The following is a 19,234-nucleotide window of genomic DNA, read 5'->3' on the forward strand; positions in this document are numbered from 1 at the left end:
GTCTGAGAGCATGTCTTTTTTCTTTTTTTAATTTAAATGATCTGGCATGTTAATCATTTGCTCTGGCAACTCTCCTTTAATTGCATGTTCTCAGAATTGATAAATTTGGGATTTCTAGAGGCCAAGCCTCTTATAGATGATACATATTTGACAGGCTGCCAGGTACTTTCTTCTAGAAGGTTTTTGGGCAGTAAAACCCATTATTGGGAGATAACTGCTGCTCATTACCAAAGTCTCCTTTTGTCTAAGGATGAGTTTTTGGGCACTATCCTTGAGTTTTTATGCTCCAGGCCAATACTCTGCCACTTGAATCACAGTTCTATTTCTGGCTTTTTTGGTGATTAATTGGAGACAAAGGTCTAATGGACTTTCCTTCCCAGGTTGGCTTAAACCACAATCCTCAGATCTCAGCCTCCTGAGTGAGTAGCTAGTATTAAAGGCATGAGCCACCGGTGCCTAGAGAAAACCCCATTCTTGCACAGTCATTAGATCTCTGTCCCAAGTTATCTCTTCCCTATTTTGGTGTTTGAGTGTGTGTGTGTGTGAGAGCACGCACGCGTGTGTGATTTCTCAAGAAAAATCTCTAATTCTCATTTAATAATCACACTGCTTACTATTTGAGGATTTTAATCAAAGACCTGTTTTATTTAAACAAAACAATTTTGGCTTGAAAATGAATAGTAATGTATGATACATGATATTGATTAGTAGCTAAAGGCTTTTATGTATTCATTAAAATATTAAAAGTGGAGCTGTGAATGTGGCTTAGTGGTAGAGTGCTTGCTTAGCTTACACAAAGCCCTGGGTTTGATCCCTCAATACCACAGAAAAAGCCAGAAGTGGCGCTGTGGCTTGAGCAAAAAGAAGCCAGGGACAGTGTTCAGACCCTGAGTTCAAGCCAGAGGACTGGCAAAAATAGAACGCCTATCTAGCAGGCCTGAAGCGCTGAGTTCAAACTTCTGTATTACCTCATCCCAAAACAGATTAATCTGTGCTCTTTACATTAATCTAGTAATGAATTCAACAAATATTTACTTTTTCAGGTCATTGAGCACATCCTGTTTTGTGATTTTGGCCCATGCATCAGGAATTTTACCTGTGTCTGTAAATATTTTCTGATATTTTTCTTCTAGGTTTGATCTGAAGTGTGAGATGAACCATTTCCAGTATGGCTGACTGGATGAATCCGGGGTGATGCTCCAGGTGGCATAATCCCCTCCTGCCTGTCGATAGTTCTTATATGGGATTTCCTGGTCATTTCCTAAAAGTATGAAACGATCACTTGCTACTGAAGTTGTACAGCAATCAATGACAAAGTGGTTTGTTTTGTGCTTATGCCACCCATTGACAGCCTGAGGACGGTGGAAGGGGACACTGTGGTCCCCTTCATGATTAGGGATTGTGTTAGTACAAATTGCATTACATAAGGGACATTGTTTCCAGCAGCCACAGAGGTGTTCGGAGAGGATTTTCTCAATTTCAGGAACCATTACATCTATAGGAAGACTTGAAAAATTCTCTTCGACTTTCTTCATTGCTGGATTCAAAGCTGAACTCATAGCTTCTTTGAGAAACTCAATGTCTTTTATCTCCTGGTGTTCAATATTTACCAAATCTCTTCGTGGAAAGATCACATTGCTCCCCAGGTGATCACAGAACAAATCCAACCACTCAGATGCAGTGCTGCCTTTATCTTTAGCTACTGCTGTGGAGTCATGAATGGCAGAGAGAATGGCATTCTTCATGTCATCTAAGCTCATTTTAAAGAACATTCGTATTTTTTCACCTTCATTTGAACAGTATCTTTTAATACAGTTTTCAATGTAGCTGCTAAAAAATGATTTTGTGTGACGAAGGTATTGCCAGTAATTATCAAAGTTCTCTTCTTCTGCCAGAGAAATGAGAATGTGCTTCTCTAAGTTTGCCCTGTTTCCATTGAAGGCAGGGCAAGTAGCTCGCATTTCCCCAGCTATTTTAATGATCATCTTTCCTTGTATTGTGGCAGAGACAGCAGGGGTGAGCTTGTGCCACAGAAAATCAACAAATGTTGTGATGGAGGTGGCTCCTTGGCAGGAGATCTTAAAACTCATGAAGAATTCATCTTTCTTGCTTTCCAGGTAGTTCACAGGATCATTTGCTGCCTTGAATGCCCTGTGCATGTCCTTAAAAATTTTTGATGCTCTTTGGAACAAACACAAAGATAAGTCAATGTTGTATTTGCTTGTAAAAGTGTATCTTTCCTCAGTGAGTGCAGATTTTACCTCCTCATTTATTAGTCTCAGGATTTCATGGAAATAGCTTGCACTGTAATCACTTTGTTGCTTACGAATGTTGTTAATAGTTTCATTAAATCTTGAAACAATGTGGTCAGTAGTCATATTAATGGATTCTCTATCACAAGCTTTTAATGTCCTTGTCATGAAGTTATATTTTTTACTCATTTTGATATGTTCATCATAATTGATTTGAAACTTCTCTCCACAATTAGTCCTTAGTATGTCTACCATGTTTATCTCTTTTTGGAAATACTCCCAAAGGATATTTTCAGAATCTATATCAATATCAGGCTCTGTTATTTGAGGAAGATCTGAAGACACATCATAAACCCATTTTTTCAAAAGTTGGTTGAATTTCTCATGTAACTCTTCCTCACTTAATTCTTTACCCTTTATGGTTAAAGCCAACTTTCGGCTTCTTTCAAGTAATTCATTTTCATAACCTGTCTTTTTCTTATGTAATCTTTCTTGATTCTTTTTAAACTGCATAAGTTCCTTGGCTTTCCTTTTGCTGTCTAAAATAAGTGCCTCTTTAAGGATTACTAGCTTATTTTCAAAATTTGCTTTCCATTGAACCAGTATTTCACTCTCTGGGTCTTCACTGAAATATTTTTCAAGCTCTTGCTTGATTGCTGTGTATTTTTCTGTAACTGGAGCCTCACACAAGCTTGTTTGGAGTGTCTGAATCTTTCCATTCTGAATCTGATTGTTTAACCGATTCTGCAGGTCAAGCACATAACTCCTCAGCTCCCAGGTCCAGTGGTTGTACATGGTTTCTAATTTGCTCATGGCCATGACCTCTCGGGTATTCCTGAAACTGAAAATAAAGTTCTCATTTATCAGAGCTCTCCATAAATCTTGAATTCGGGATTTCACATGTGATATCTTCATGATGCTTCCCCTGGATTCTTGTTCTGCAGTCGAAAGAATTCTATTTTTCAGTTCTTGGACATTGTGGCTGTAGCGAGGATTAGGAGGGGCCATTGGGGGATTGCCATCCCAGAGGTGAGCAAAGTAGTAGATGTGAGTATTGACATTAAACCTAATGACATCACTGAAGTGAGCTATATCTGAGCACTCTTCTTGCTCAGCAGCTGTTACAGCCATTTCATCTAGTCTCTGCTCTAGACATCTTCGTCCTTCCATGGTCAGATCATCAGCTATAACATCTCCCACATTCTGATGGACAAAGAGACAACTTGGGGAGATTTTGACTTGCTTCATCCTCAGAAAGGCTTGGACAGCTATTTGTAGTATATCCTGCATCTCTGATGGATTCTCTCCAAAAATATTGATGATAGTCAAGTTTCCAAGCCCAATGACAAAGGTGGCCAGCTCATTGTCCCAGTTCTGAGATTTGTTGTTGAGTTCTGGGGCCCGAAGTCCTTCTGTGTCTACAACCAGCAGAAAGTCAAAGCCAAGTTCTTCTGTAAAGTTCTCCTCCACTTTGAGGAGCTGCATGTAGGCCCCCCTGGTGCACCTGCCAGCACTGATAGTGAACTGGAGGCCAAAAAGGGCATTGAGCAAGGTGGACTTCCCTGAGCTCTGCAGACCAAGGATAGAGAGAACAAACATCCGTTTGTCTCCAACTTTCTCAGAGACCTTGTCAAACACAGCTGACACCCACTTGAGAGGCACATAGGAGGCGTCCCCATCCATCAGCTCAATGGGAACTCCAGATAGCATCAGGTCTGCAGCAATTTGAGGAAGGGAGAGAAAAAGAGTGTCTCTTGTAGAAGAAGTTGCTTCCAGGGCTTCATAGATCTGGCCAACTTCTCTGAGAATTTGCTCAATTCCCAAGGTACAGTCTTGAATTTCTTTGGATATGGCTTCTATCTGATTTTGCCAGAGTTGCAGGGAATTACTCTTTTGTGCCTTTTGCTTTTCAGTTTGTACTTGTGACCACAAAGATCTTTGGTGTTCACGCAGTTTTTCCAAGTGTTCTGCTGTGAAGTTTTCCAAAAACACACTCAGCCACTGCAAGAAGTAGAGTTTGGTTTGAGTTTCTGAATGTTGAAAAATTTCAAGGACAGATCGCATTAAATCATTGAGAGGAAAGGCCTTCTCCAACTGCTGATGCCGTATTATTTGTTTATCGGTCTCAATCTCACTCTTATGTTGTTCAATGCTTCTATTTCCTTTTTCTCTCAGGTGATAGAATTCTTTGTCTTTCTTACACCAAAGATGCCACAGCTGTCCCTGAAGAGGTAGTAAGTTTTCTTTTATCTGAGATAATTTTGTTTCTCCCAAGAGGGCCATGATAGTCTGTGCCTTTTCTTTGGCTTCCTTGCAATCTCTCTGATATTCGTCCACAAGGAAACCTTGTTTATGAGCAATCAAGGAACACTCTTCTAAGCTGAAAGCAGTGTCAGAGAGTTCTAGCAAATGTCTGATTCCCATTGTGAGCTCTTCTGTTAATTCTGCCTCGTTTCTGTTCCTGATGCCAATTCTTACTTTTCTCCCAGAATTATTGGCCATGATTTTCTCTCTGTCATCCAGTAAGCAGATCACAGGTCTTGATGACTGGCACAGATCACGCACTACTTGTTGGTTTTCTTTATTGCCATCAGAAGCTGACATGAGGACCACAATGAGAGACGAGATCTCCTGAAGGAAGGCAAGCTGTCTCTTATGTTCCTTTGCATCTCCATGAAGATTAGTGAAGGCCACACAGTTGTCAAATGTGTCCTCTTCCTCCCCCCCAGGACAGAACCAGCAGATTTCCACCACACCCCCCATCAGGAGACAGTCTTTGCTGCTGGCTCTGCAGTGTCTGTGAAAAAACACATCATGTTTGCGTTTACTGAGAAGACAGTTCATGATCTGAGATTTGGAGGCAGAGAGGCCATTTCCAACTCTAATGAAGGACACGATGGAGGTAGAGACCTGACACATCTGCTGATTCTTATAGCTGTTCTTCTTTCCTTGTGATTTCCTTGCTTGTTGCCAACTTTTCCTAATTTGACTGAGAGACCAGAGAGGGAATTCAATTTCAGAAGTGCAAGGATTAGGCACTACAAGGGGGAGAGCAAACTGACAAATGGACAGTTTGGCCAAAATGTATTGTCTGGCTAGATCATCTGCACAGTGAAAAATAGTCATTTGAATATCCATTGGGTTAATATGTGGCTTAAACTTAATAGCTGAAGCACTAGTGACACTTTGGTTGTCTTCAAATGAGTCCTCATATGGATCAAAAGCTTCATTTTCCTCATTTGAAACACTTTGATAGTCTTGGTGTTCTGTGTTTCTGTCTTCTTTGAAGACCATGTGCCGTAACCCATAATCTAACATTAGTAGCTTCTGCAGGAAATAGAAGGGAAGTTCCTGTTCTGATTTGGGCTGGGTATTACATACAGAGTTCTTGTAGATAAGATGGAAGTTAGTTCTGCCCATCTTTTTTGGGTAGTAATGCTCTAGGCCTAGTCGTTTGAGTAAATCTAAGAAAGATGCATTTTCTATTACCTTGCATTTGTTGTTTATATCATTATATTGTTCATAGGATTGCTTCTTTCCATGGAAGAGACTTTGCAATTGTCTCTTCACATTGTCCATTTGCAAAGAAGAGATGGTGGCTTCATAATCACCATCAATGAGTAATTTCAAGTCTTTCTCTAGGTTTTCCCAATCATATTCTGCTCCAAGTTTGGTTAGGACATGTACAACTTCATTAGACAATGATTGTTCCATATGATGCCTCATTAGTGCCATTCGTTTTACTTTCTCTTTTGGAGAAACAGCTGCAACTCCAACTGTGGCTGTTAGACTTGTGAGCACCAGGAATGCTTGAGCTCTATAATCGCAAATATTTTTGAGCTCCTGATATTTATTTAAGGTGGTCTGTGTTTCATCCAGTAGGAAGTTTAACTCATCATACCCTAGGAGATACTGAAAAGTATTGTTTATTACTTGGTAGCCTACACCAGCTGCAATGGAAAGTAGCAAGAACTCTATGTCTGTCTGCTCTGTTTTTTTAAGGTGATTCAAGAAGCAGCTGAGAGCCATGCTGACCTCATAGGTAGCCTTTCTTTGAACTTCTTCCACTATTTCTGTGGATTCAGGTTTGACATTCATTTCCATGAGGTTATTTTGGATTTCTTTTAAGATTTTGATGAATTGAGAGAATTGGGAGATGCTGACATGCTCTGGCTCTGCCTCTGACTGGTAGATCCACTGCATGATGGAATGAGCTTGAGGAAAGTTAGTCACTTTGTAGATGTGAGGATCCAGAAGACTGCACAACTGAGATTTAATAAATTCAGTTTTATAAATGGGTGACTTTTTGCAAAAGTTAACAGTGTTTACTAGAAAATTCTGCAAATCCCAATCTGTGAGGCATATGTTAATCCAAATATCATAATTTTCCATTTTATGGCTCAACATTTGCATGAAATCTGTCAGTTGTTTAAGCTGTTCTTCAGGATTGGACACCTCCCAGGACTTTACATCCTCTAGAAAAGCCCGAGCTTCCTTCCCAGTACTCAGTATCCCCTCTCCATCCTGGATCTGGGCAGCAAGGCCACTCAGAGCAATGTAATTGTCCTTTAGGCAGATAGCCACCTGAAGGGGATCCTTAAAATCACTTGTATGATTGGACAGGATGATGTCCCAAATGGGCACCAAGTGAAGCCCTCGGTCAATGACACGCCAGGTTTGGTTGCTGGTAATAAGGCCAGCTTTCCACTGGACAAATCCATCTGCTACTGGTGGGCCACCTATCTGGGCCACTGATAATTGGACTGTGGTTTGGAGGTTTTGAAGACATTTACTCTGAGAGGCTGTTTTTGAATGTGGATCTGATGCATTCATACATGGAGCAACTTTTACTCCAAAGCCACTATAGCTGCCCTTTATGTACATTTCCAGGGTCTCTTCTACCTCCTTCTTCACCTCAGTCAGCTGCTCATTCTGGAAATCCTCTGCAGTGGCCTTCCACCAGTAGATTCCTCCTAAGTGCACAGGACCTTGATTAGCATGAGAGCCAAATCTGTGGAAGAAGTTTTCAGTTCTGTGTCTCAATAATGACATCATGTCTGAGTTTGTAGTTTGACCCAAGAGTTCTTCAATGCTTTTCAGTTCCTGGAGAGCAGGTGTGGAGAGCTGGAGTTGATCTGTGGGAAAGTGGCAGGAGGCCAGGGGGAGGTAGCAGAACTTGGATGAGCAGAAATGAGAATGTTCAGAATGCGAGTGTTGGGTTTCCTTTGATTCTGAATGCTTGCTTTGATCTATCCCAGCTTCTAAACTAAATCCCCAACCTCCACCCTTTGCAGCGGCAGTTATGCTGGAGGCTAGATTCGCTATAGTCTGGAAGAACATGGATTCTTCTTGGGAAGATGAAAATTCCTTTGTTTCTATCCATGTGCTCTGTTCAGGTCCAAAGAGTGAAAACTCCTTGGGGACACTAAGTAGCTCTTCTCTCTTCTGGATTAGGCCTTTTTGGTGACTGGTTTTATATATCCCCTGCAAGGCCAGCCCTCCAGATGCCCTTTTTATCAGATCTCTATCTGGGAGATTTTGCCTGTGGTTCATTGTCTGGTCCATTAGATGGAGTTGTTTCTGCATGTTTTCTATGACTTCCTGTAGAGACTCTTCAGGCAGGGGCCAATACTCTTCAGGTATCTCCATTACTTGCCTCAGCTCTATTTCTTTTCTCTCTACTACCTCTTCCTGCCTGTGTCTCCCTTCTGACAGTAAGTTCTTCAGCTCCTGCAATGTCTGTTCAGCCTCTTTCTGCCTTTTCTGTACCATTTGCATTGATGATGACTCCTGTAAGTCCAAAATACTATTTGATTGTGTTAGGTCAAATAGCTTCTCCAGGGCCTTTTTCTCCCATGGATGCTGTACCTGAGCTTTCAGCTTCTGGAGGTCTTTTTCTTTTAAGTATTGTAAAGACTGGGTACAGGTCACACCAAGATGTTCCTGCAGCTTTGGCAACCAGTATTCAACAGGAAGTCCCACTTCTTCCAGCATCACTTGGAGCTCTTGCTTCCTTTTGTCTCTGAGCAGAGGGTCCTCAGAGTTGTTCTCTGTTGTGGCCATGGCTCTGAAAAACAGACACTCAGTTAGCCTGATAGTGCTAATCAGAAGAGTCAACTACTTGGCCCAAAGGGTGAATATACTGATGATGCAAGTCTACAAGGGTTTCTCATCCCCTGTTTTAGTTTTATCAGCACACACACACACACACACACCTATTTCTATTCATTATTTAAGTTTTTAAAACTTATTTTTATTGTAGAGTTGATATGCACCAACTGATATGCACCAACTTATATTTTAAATACCATTTTTTGTGTGTTTGTGCAAGATGTTATTGTGGGTGCTTTCAACATGGATTGTCTTGCCTTAGTTACTGAGAAAGTTTTAATTTACTTTGACATTTGCATTACTTCTTACACAGAATCAGTTGCAAAGAGACTTGCATTAATCTGAGGGATGACATTTGATAATGTACATGATTTCCTAGGCTGATGCTTATTTTTAAAATAAGTATTACTATCAATTGATTACATTTTCTCTTTTAGTTTCTGTGAATTCTGTATTGACTGGTTCCATATGTATACCCCCTCCCCGTTCCAACCTCCTCCTCTTTTTGTTGGTTGTGGGGCTTGAACTCAGGACCTAGGAGCTGTCCCTGAGATCTGAGCCATAGCACCATTTCTGGTTTTCTGGTGGTTAATTGGAAATATGATCTCATGGCTGGCTTTGAACCATGATCCTCAGATTTCAGCCTCCCGAGTAGCTAGGATTACAGGCGTGAATCATATGAGGAGTTTTCGTCTTCCTTTTTAGAGGCAGCATCTCACTGTGTAGCTCAAGTGGTCAGAAACTTGCTAGGTAGTTCAGGCTCGCCTTTAATTTGAGATTCTCCTGTTGCAAGTCTACGAAGAACTTGGGTTTAGTCGTATGCTACAACACTTGGCTCTCTGTGCCTCTAGCAAGTCTTTTCATGATATTTATTAGCTGTCCTCCCATTTAAATGCACTACTAATCTTGTTTAAGGCTCTCAATTCTTATTCTTCATCTTTTCCTAGTTAATGTGTCTTTCTTTGATCTAAACCAATATCTATTTATTGATATCATCCATTCCTATGTATGTGAGCCCGAATAATCTCCTATATCCAGTATTTCATCAATGTTATGGACCATCTCCCTGCTTCACTGCCTCAGGACAGCCAATAAGATAAAATTTCCTAGGTTTCAACTTGGATACAATGGTCAAGTTTCCTTTTATGCATTAATTCCTGTCCTAATGAATGGTACTACCATATTTATTATCATTCTTTTCTAAGTACAAATTTAGTGTAACATTTACTTTCAGTTTGTATATTTTTTTTTTCTTATGTGAGTAGTGGAACTTGAACTCATGGCTTCTCACTCTCACTTTGCTTTTTCCCTCAAGGCTGGCTCTCCACTACTTAGGACATACCTCCACTTCCAGCCTTTTGCTGGCTAATTAGAGATAAGGGTCTCTTAGATCTACCTTCCTGGCTTCCAACTTCTATCCTTAGATCTCAGCCTCCTGAGTACTTATGATTACAAGTGTAGGCCACTGGCAACTGACATTTACTTTTTTAGCTGGTTTGAATTTGTACTTATTTCTATTAGACACACATTCTACCATCTGTCCTGGACTTTCCATTTACTTTCTTAACTCTCTCTCTCTCTTTTTTTTTTTTTTTTTTGCCAGTCCTGGGGCTTGAAATCGGGGCCTGGGCACTGTCTCTAAGCTTCTTTTGCTCAAGGCTAGCACTCTACCACTTGAGCCACAGCGCCACTTCCAGCTTTTTTTGTGTATATTAGTACTGAGGAATCGAACCCAGGGCTTCATGTATGCTAGGCAAGCACTCTGCCACTAAGCCACGGTCCCAGTTCTCACTTCTTTTTCTAACATGTACAACCTCTCCCTTTGATTTTGCTTCCATTGTCCTTCTATTGGATTGATATCCTAGTTGTCCAATCTGTTCTGGTTTGAATGTTTGTCCTCTTCAGAACTCATGTTTAAACGTAATTGCTATTGTACAATATTAAGATATGAGACTTTTCTTTTTGTTGTCTGTCCTAGGGCTTGAATCTGAGCCTGGGTTCTCTCCTTGAGCTTTTTGGTGGTTAATTGGAGATAAGAATCTTACGGGCTTTCCTACCTGGGCTGGCTTTGAACTGTGGTCATCATATCTCAGCCTCTTTAAGTAGCTAGGATTATAGATGTGAGCCACTGGCACTGGGTATGGATGTGAGACTTTCAGGAGGTGATTAGGCCATGAGATCTATGCTCTCATGAGTGAGATTAATGCTGCTATAAAAGAGAAAATTTAGTCCTCCATTGCTTCTTTGTGCTTGAGGAGGCTGGAAACCTGATATTTGACTTTTGTGCTTTCAGATCAACTCTAGGCATTGTTTATGGCAACTAAAATGGACTAAGACTGAAACTGATACCATAGAAGTATTGGTTTATGTTTGCCCTAACAGAAACTTAAAAATGTAGAGATTACTTTGGAACTAGGTAATGGACAGACATAAGTTAGAAAAGCTTGTATTGCCATGAATGGAACACTAAGGGAAAACCTGGTAAACGTGCAGGAAAAGAGATTTCAGAGAATGACTCAGTGATGACTTAAGTATTGCAGTCAGAATATGTATACTTAAGGCAATTCTGATGAGTAAGGATTAAGGAATTAGAAACTAGAAGAAAGAACATCTTTACTATAAAGAAGCAAAACAAAACAAAAACCCAACAACATGGCTGAATCATATCCATTTTTTAGGGCTCTATGTAAGCTAGAGTTTAAAAACAGTGAACTAAGGCCAGGTGCTGGCGGCTCATGCCTGTAATTCTAATTTCTCTGGAGGCTGAGATCTGGAGGATAGTGGTTTGAGGATAGCCTGGGAAAAAAATTTGGGGAGATTCCAGCTCCAAAATACACCTAGCATGCATCCAGAATGCTACCTGAATTTTATTAATTTAGTAAAAGGTGAAAAAGAGAAGTGATTTAATGACACAATTTATACTTAAAAGGAAAGCACAAAGTAAAGATGTGGAAAATTATCAGCTTGTCTGTGTGAAGTATAAAGAAGTATGCTTAGAAAAGAAAAACCAGAGGTATGGTTTAAGCATGTGCAGAAGAGATAAGAAAGACAGGAAGCCAGAGAGATTCGTTTGCTATTTCCCCAGACTGGCAAAAAGAATCTTTAATAACATATGATCTGAGCTTAAGTTAAAGGAACAAAAACTTAGAGAATATAGATGACAATACAGTTTTTGCCAAAAGAATTAGAAAATCCCCTTAACAATTACAATATGTAGCCATCAACAAAAACAAATTATGAGGAAGTATCTGATTTTCAGAGTTACCAAAGTATAATTTAAATGTATCTAATTTCCTGTAAAACCCCCAAACACATGAGTCATACAAAAAATAAAATAGGAAATCTTCAGTGAAGTAATTCCTTGCACGCACTTGGCAAAGGCTGTAAGTCAACTGACATAAATATGTTAAAAAGCTAAAGAAATAATGGATTAAGAACAAAAAAGAATGGATTAAGAGCCCCCCCAAAATCTCCTAAACTAGTGAATATAAGTGCAGAGATGCAAAATTATAAAAGTGTACAAAACACAAATTCTGGAGCTCAAAATTGTAATACCTAAAAAATGCAGACTCTACTTTTGGGATAGGAGCAGGAAGTAAACAGAAGACTTTGCCTTGGAAAAAATAACAGACAATTGGTCCCAAAGGCCCCAGTCCTCTGTGCTCAGGCCAATGCCCATAGGTGGAGTCTTGACATTCCCTGATGTCACATCACCTGTTGCTATTTGCAGTAGTGTCAGGCCATGAGTATACTACAGCAGGAGACAAATCATCATAGCACTACACCTCTGCTGTATTGAACTTAGTAGGCTGTGGTAGGCTGCAAGAGTAATCTAGCATTGTGGCATGGGTGACTGCAGGACTACTTCTTTCATTTTGACTCCAATCCCTAGGAACACACAGGAGAGAGCCATTTCTACATGTAAGAAGAAGAGAGGAAAACACACACAGTCAAAGCTTAAAAGCTTTGAGCTGGTCTTACAACAGGTAGAAATTTCTTTTGCTAAAAAGCACTGAATTCTTTGTTGGGACTATGAATTAACTAAAAGCAAGAGCAAAGCTTGGCATCTTTGTCTCTGTTTCATATCTGTGTTCTTTGCTCTAAGCCATTTTGTCTACAGCCACCTTGCAGACTTGGAATCCAAGAAGGACAAGACTGATGATGGACATCTTTAGGATAAGAGCCAAAACTACTCCCCAAGGAAAGGATCAGCAGAGCTTCACAGTATAGATCTCTCAATGATAATATTGCCTATAAAGATGAGTCTATATGTTGGAACAGGAGCAGTCATCATATGGGAACCAGATTGCTCCACTGAAATGATGACAGTGATAAATTTTCTGGAACTCCACATTATCTCAGTACTGAGATAATGGGCAACCAATCCACAGTGTGAATGGGACAGTCTGCACATGTATACTTACTTCTTTTTTCTTGCCCCAATTCTTTTTCTGTATAAATCTAAAGTTCATCCCTGGACCCTGATAATGGCTGAAATGCTTACCCTGCCTTTTCCCTTGGTGTGACCATGCTGTATAATAAACCTCTTTTCTCTGCGTCATCACTATTGCCTCTTTATTAGGCATGTTGGAGTGAGTAGCCAGACCTGCCATATGGAAGCCCTGGTGTTGGGTTTTGGCTTAAAACTTCAGTTTCAGTTTCTCTAGTGCCAGCTAGAAACCTTAGGCTTCTAGCCACAGGCAGGTATTGTGTATGAGATGTCTGGGCCCATTGTAACTCCTGAGAGAGGTTTATGGGTATGGATTCCCCAACTCCATCTGAAATATCAATAGTTACTTATAACCAGCTTGGACTCAAGGGAGTCCTTCAATTCTGAAACAGTAACAACACTCTTACCATAGATGTATCAAACCTAGATTCAAGATTCTATTTAGTAGTAAAAACAGCAGCAGAGACCAAAGGTTCAGAAAATTAAAAATAGCCTACTTCCTCCAGAAGAAAAGGCACATACCTGTATGTCAGGAGGAAGTAGGATGTGGTTCATCACGCTGAAGAAAAACTGGAAACTCAAAACCAATCCAACAGTAAATTATACTTTAGAAGTAGAGAAGAAAGACATTTTAATACATACAAAACCTGAGTTTGTCAACATACAAACCTATTATACAAGAAATGCTGAAAGAAGTTCTTTAGTCTGAAAGAGATACTGATGAATATGGAAAAACATGAGAAGGTATATAACTGGTAAAAGTAATTACATGGAGAAGTTGAGACTGATATTGTAAACATGGTGTACAAACCACTTGTATCTTTAGTTTGCAAACTTAAATCCCAAACAATGACAAATAAAAATAGCAATGTTAGGCAGTGGACACTATAGAAAGCTTTAAGATAGAACATCAAAAATTCAAAACATGGGCTGGGAATATGGCCTAGTGGCAAGAGTGCTTGCCTCCTACACATGAAGCTCTCGGTTCGATTCCCCAGCACCACATATATGGAAAACAGCCAGAAGGGGCTCTGTGGCTCAGGTGGCAGAGTGCTAGCCTTGAGCAAAAAGAAGCCAGGGACAGTGTTCAGGCCCTGAGTCCAAGGCCCAGGACTGGCCAAAAAACAAAACAAAAAACAGAAAAAACAAAAATTCAAAACATATTAGGAATGAAGTGTGAGTACTGGGTATTGGGGCTTGGAATCTGGGCCTCAAGCTCTTGTGTTTTTACTAATAGCTGGCATCCTAACATTTGAGTCAAACCTCCATTTCTGGCTTTTGGCTGGTTAATTGGAGATAGTCTCAAAATGCAATTAGCAGATCTCAGCTTCCCAAGATAGTTAATATTAAAGGTGTTAAACCATTATTCCTGGATAATAACTTGATTTTTTTGTACACCTCCTGGGGCTGGAACTCAGGGCCTTGACTCTGGAACTTGAGCTTCCAGCTTTTTAGAGGTTAGTTGGAGGTAAGTGTCTCATGGATCTTCCTGACTGAACTGGTTTTGAATCTTAACCCTCAGATTTCAGCCTCCTGAGTAGATAGGATTACAAGCATGAGACACTAGTATTTGGCACTGGATACTTTTATGAACAACTATACACCAACAATTTGACAATATAGAAGAAATGGACATATTCTTATATATTCTTACGAATCTCATTCTTATCTGCTAACTAGTAGAAAATACTATGGAATTACAAAGAAACAGAAAACTTGACTAGTCTACTAGTAACAAGTTTAAATCAGTAATACGTTTACCATGAGAAAAATCCAGGCACAGATATCTTCAATTGTAAATTCTACCAATCACTTAGGGAAAAACTAACAAGTTATTAATAATACTAATATTGGCAGTACTGGGTTTGAGCTTAGGACCTTAAGCTTCTAAGTCAGGTGATTTTACTACTGAGCTATGCCTTCAGATCCAATTATTTCTAAAGCATTTTTTATTGGTATTTTAAAGGTCATGTAGGGCGTGGGAATATGGCCTAGTGGTAAAGTGCTTGCCTCGTATGCATGAAGCCCTGGGTTTGATTCCTCAGCACCACATATATAGAAAAAGCTGGAAGTGGCTCTGTGGCTCAAGTGGTAGAATGCCTTGAGCAAAAAGAAGCCAGGGACAGTGTTCAAGCCCTGAGTTCAAGCCCCAGGACTGGCAACAAACAAACAAACAAATAAAGGTGATATATAGAAGGATTACAGTTATATAAGTAGATTCAATAATTAAATAATTCCAAAACATAGAAGAGAAAGTTCTTCCAAATTCTATAATTTCAGGGTTGCTTTGATACCAAACCCAGATAAAGACACAAGAAAAGAGATTAATAGACCACCATTCCTAGTTAACACAAATATGAAACTCCTTATCGAAATACCAGAAAACTGAATTTAACATCATATTAAAAGTATTCACCATGATGAAGGGTAGTTTGTCTCAGAGACTCAAGGATAGTTCAAGGTACTTGAATCGGTAAAAATGACACACTACATCAGGATGAAGTACAAAAACCATATGATCATGAAGAAAAAATAATAAAATTCAACAGCCTTTTATGATAAATTCTGAACACTTTAGGTATAAAAGGAACATAGTTCAAAATAATAAAGGCCATATATAAGATGCTCATAACATGAAATTTATGAGGGAGAAGCTGACAACTTCCTAAGATTTGGAATAAAAAAGGATGTCAGTTTCACTACTTTTTTGTGAGATTTGAACTCAAGGCCTCATGCTTGTTAGGCAGGTGCTTTACCTAGAGACACATTACAAGCCCTGTTTGCACTGGTTATTTCTGAGTGGGTCTTATTTCCTGCCCCAGTGCATGCCAGGATCCTGATATGCATTATTCGTTTCTCATGAAGCTAAGATGAGAGGTTTGTACTAGAACAGCTTTGGGTATTCTTTGAGAAGAAGAGGGTCTCAGGAACTTTTTTTTTTTTTTTTTGGCCTGGATTGGCTTTCATGATATCTAGGATTATAGGTGTGAGCCACAGGTGCCCATCTTCACATTCACTACTCTTATCAGCCCTAATGCTACAAGTTCTCACGAAAATTCGTCAGGCAAGTGAAAGAAATTGAAGGTAGCTAAATTAGAAAGGAAAAATAAAATTATTAGCACATGATATGATTATACATATACATACATACTCACATATACACACACATATCCTCAAGGAATCCACAAAAAAATGTACCAGAAGTGTTTGGTGTGGTGCTGCACACCTGTAACCCTAGCAACTTGGAGAGTCAGTCAGGATTGCAAATTCAAGACCATCCTGAGCTACACAGTGACATTGTGTCTCAAAAACTATAAATGGACAACTATTAGCACTAATACACTGAGTCAGAAAAAGTATAGGATATATAATCAGCCTATATAGATCAGCATTTTTACATGTTAATTGCCAGTTATCTGACAAATAAGGAAGCCATTCCACTTATAATAGTTACAAGGAATTAAATTCTAGGACTAAATTTAATCAGGGGTGAAATATGCCTACACTGAAAACTGAAACATTGATGAAATAAATTGAACAGGATATAAAATAAGTAGAAAAGGCATTTTGTGTTGATGGTTTGGAAGAAACAATGTTGAAATATTGATCCTACTGAAAGCAATCTATGAATTCAGTTCAATTTCTATCCAAACATCAATGACATTGTTTATAGAAATAGAAAACAATAAAAAATTATATGCAATTAAACAGATTTTCATTTAGCTAAAGAAATTGCAAACAAAAAGAGTAAAGAACACTACCAGACTTCACAAAATATAACATAGCTATAATTATCAAAATTATATAGTTTTGGCACAAAAATAGCCTTATTGATCAAGGTAACAACAAAATAGAGAGCCTACTACTGCTAACTGATATTTGACAAAGTTTCTAAAGATATACACTAAGGAAGAGACAGGCTTTTCAAGAAAAGGAGCTGGGAAAATTAGGTATTTAGATACACATGAGTAAAGCTAGTCTTATCTCTCTCACTATATCAAAAATACAAAAATCAGTTAAATAATAGATCAAAGACTTGGGTGTTTGAACTGAAAACAGAAACTACTAGAACAGGACATTGGAATCAGCAAGGACTTTTTTGGAAAAGGCCCTCCAAATACAGAAAACAAAACCATGAGTAGACAAATAGGAGATTATTTCAAAATAAAAAGCTTCTGCACAACAAAGAAAATAACAGAGTGAAGAGACAACTTACAGGATGGCAGAAGATATTTGAAAACTATATACTTGACAGTGGCTTAATATTCACAATATATAAGGAACTTAGAAAACTCAGAAAAAGGAAATATTTTAGTTATGGGTAGAGTGGTTGAAACAGTAAAGCATATTACATAGCAAGTTCAAGGCCCTGAGTTCAAACACCAGTGCCCTCCAAAGGAAAAAAAGAGAAAGCAAATATTTTACTTGAAAGTGGGCAGACTTAAATATTCCCAAAAGAATACATTCAAATGACCAATGGGTATATGAAAAGTGCTCAATATGACTATCAGAGAAATGCAAAGCAAATCCATGAGATATCACCTCATTATAATTAGAATGGTAACAAAACAAAAGGTAAAGTGCTGGTGAGAAAGTGAAAAAAAAGGAATCTTATACACTGTTAATGAGAATGTAAATTAATAAGGCTATAAGGAAAACATATAGGTTTGTCAAAAATATTGCACACAAAACTCCCATGTAATCCAGTAATTCCTCCTCCGGGTATATCCAAAGGAAATGAGATCAATATTTTGAAGAGATTTTTATATTCTCATATTTATGGCCATACTATTTTCAGCCAGTAAGAAATGGAAACCAGTATTTTGGAAGGTATAAATTAATAGAAAAGAAGTTGTAGGAATACACAATGTAATATTACTGATCCAGAAAGAATAATGAAATCTTATTTTGGCAATATGGATTGAACTGCAAGGTACTATTTAAGTGAAATGAGGTGAATGCTATCTGATATTTCACTCATTTGTGAAATCTAAAAAGATTGTATGTGAGATCTAAAAATCACAGTATTTGAGAGTAGAGTTGTTATTATAAGCTGGATAATGTATGGGAAATGAAGTGATAGGTATGGTTGATCAGTGGGCACTAAATTACAATTAGGGAGGAGAAATTATTCGGGCATTCTATTGCACAGTAGGGTGATTATATATAATGAAATGTACTATTTATTTCAAAAGGAATAATTTTGAATGTTTCACCACAAAGAAATGATGTGTCAAGAGACAGTCTCATTCTGATTTGACTGTTACATAATATATAAAGCTATAGAAATTTCACATTGTTGTCCATTATTTGTATAGCTTTTATGTGTTTATTTAAACAACCTAAATATAAAATATTTTGAGGGGAACAGGAGTGGAGGGAGGAAGGGTGAGAAAATGCAGTTATTAAATGTATATTATATACAAAATGAAACATGTAACTTGAAGGTAGGGACCGGAGGAGGAAAATGGGGCAGGATGAAGGAAGGGGAATGACATTGACCAAGAAGCATTGTATTCATAACCTGACTTAGAGAATTGTAACCCCTTTTGCAGCTGTATCATCATCATTATTATTATGATCATCATCATCAACATCATCACCAACTAAATATACTCAACTTGGATGAAAAATTAGCAGCTGGGCAAAAAGACACGAGTCTACCCATTTTAGGATCTCAATAAACTCCAAGAAAAGCAAACATCAGATTTCTATCTTGAGACATTTTAATAAAAAATTTGAAAGCCAAATATAAAGTGAGACTCACAAGACTGTTATAATGAAAGAAGTGATTTGTCCAGAGAATCTTCAATAAGAATAAAGTAGCAGGGCATAGCATCTCTTGCCTACAATGAGGCAGGAGGACCACAAAACCACTACTTAAAAACAGCCGTGGCTACATAGCAAAAGTCTATCTCAAAAGGAGGGGAAAAAGCTTGTTGAAGTTGCTCATATCTGTAATCCCAGTACTTGGGAGGCAATTTGAAGGATTATAGTTTGACGGCAGCCTGGACAAAAAGTTATTGAGACCCTCTTCTCAACAAACAAGCCAGATGTGTTGGTGTTAGCTCATACACCCGGGGGCTGAGAGCTGAGGATCATGGTTAAAAGCCAGCCCGGGAAAAGAGGCTGTGAGACTCTGGAAGTGGCACTGCGCTGCTGTGTGAGAAAACTTTTGGAGGTTAATTGGAGATAAGAGTCTCTTTCCATTTTGGTATTCCCTTTCCCTTCCCTAGTTCCCATACATGTATATACACTATGTGAAGTATTAAGGGAAAGGGAATATCAAACTCGAGAGACAAAGGACAAAAAAACTAACCATTGCAATAGCAATCCTCACAAGACCAATTGCTATTAACTAACTGTACAACTCATGGGGTGGGGGAGGAAACTGGAGAGGGGGAAGATGAGGAGGAGATAA

At 38.8% G+C, this 19,234-nt stretch overlaps 1 protein-coding gene across 2 annotated transcripts in view; it reads right to left on the reverse strand.

The window, feature by feature from the left end:
- Positions 1 to 917: 917 nt before the first annotated feature.
- The window catches only part of LOC125361160 (interferon-induced very large GTPase 1-like), a 52,717-nt gene continuing 34,400 nt past the window's right edge, over positions 918 to 19,234 (reverse strand). The window contains exon 3 of one of the 2 annotated variants that reach the window (XM_048359374.1): positions 918 to 8,319. In XM_048359374.1, coding sequence (XP_048215331.1) covers positions 1,032 to 8,315 — 7,284 coding nt within the window. In that variant the 5' untranslated portion in view covers positions 8,316 to 8,319 and the 3' untranslated portion in view covers positions 918 to 1,031. The remainder of the gene's footprint in view (positions 8,320 to 19,234) is intronic. The other variant, XM_048359373.1, reaches the window with a different exon arrangement.

Source organism: Perognathus longimembris, chromosome 13, assembly GCF_023159225.1.
Source record: "Perognathus longimembris pacificus isolate PPM17 chromosome 13, ASM2315922v1, whole genome shotgun sequence".
NCBI lineage: Eukaryota > Metazoa > Chordata > Mammalia > Rodentia > Heteromyidae > Perognathus > Perognathus longimembris.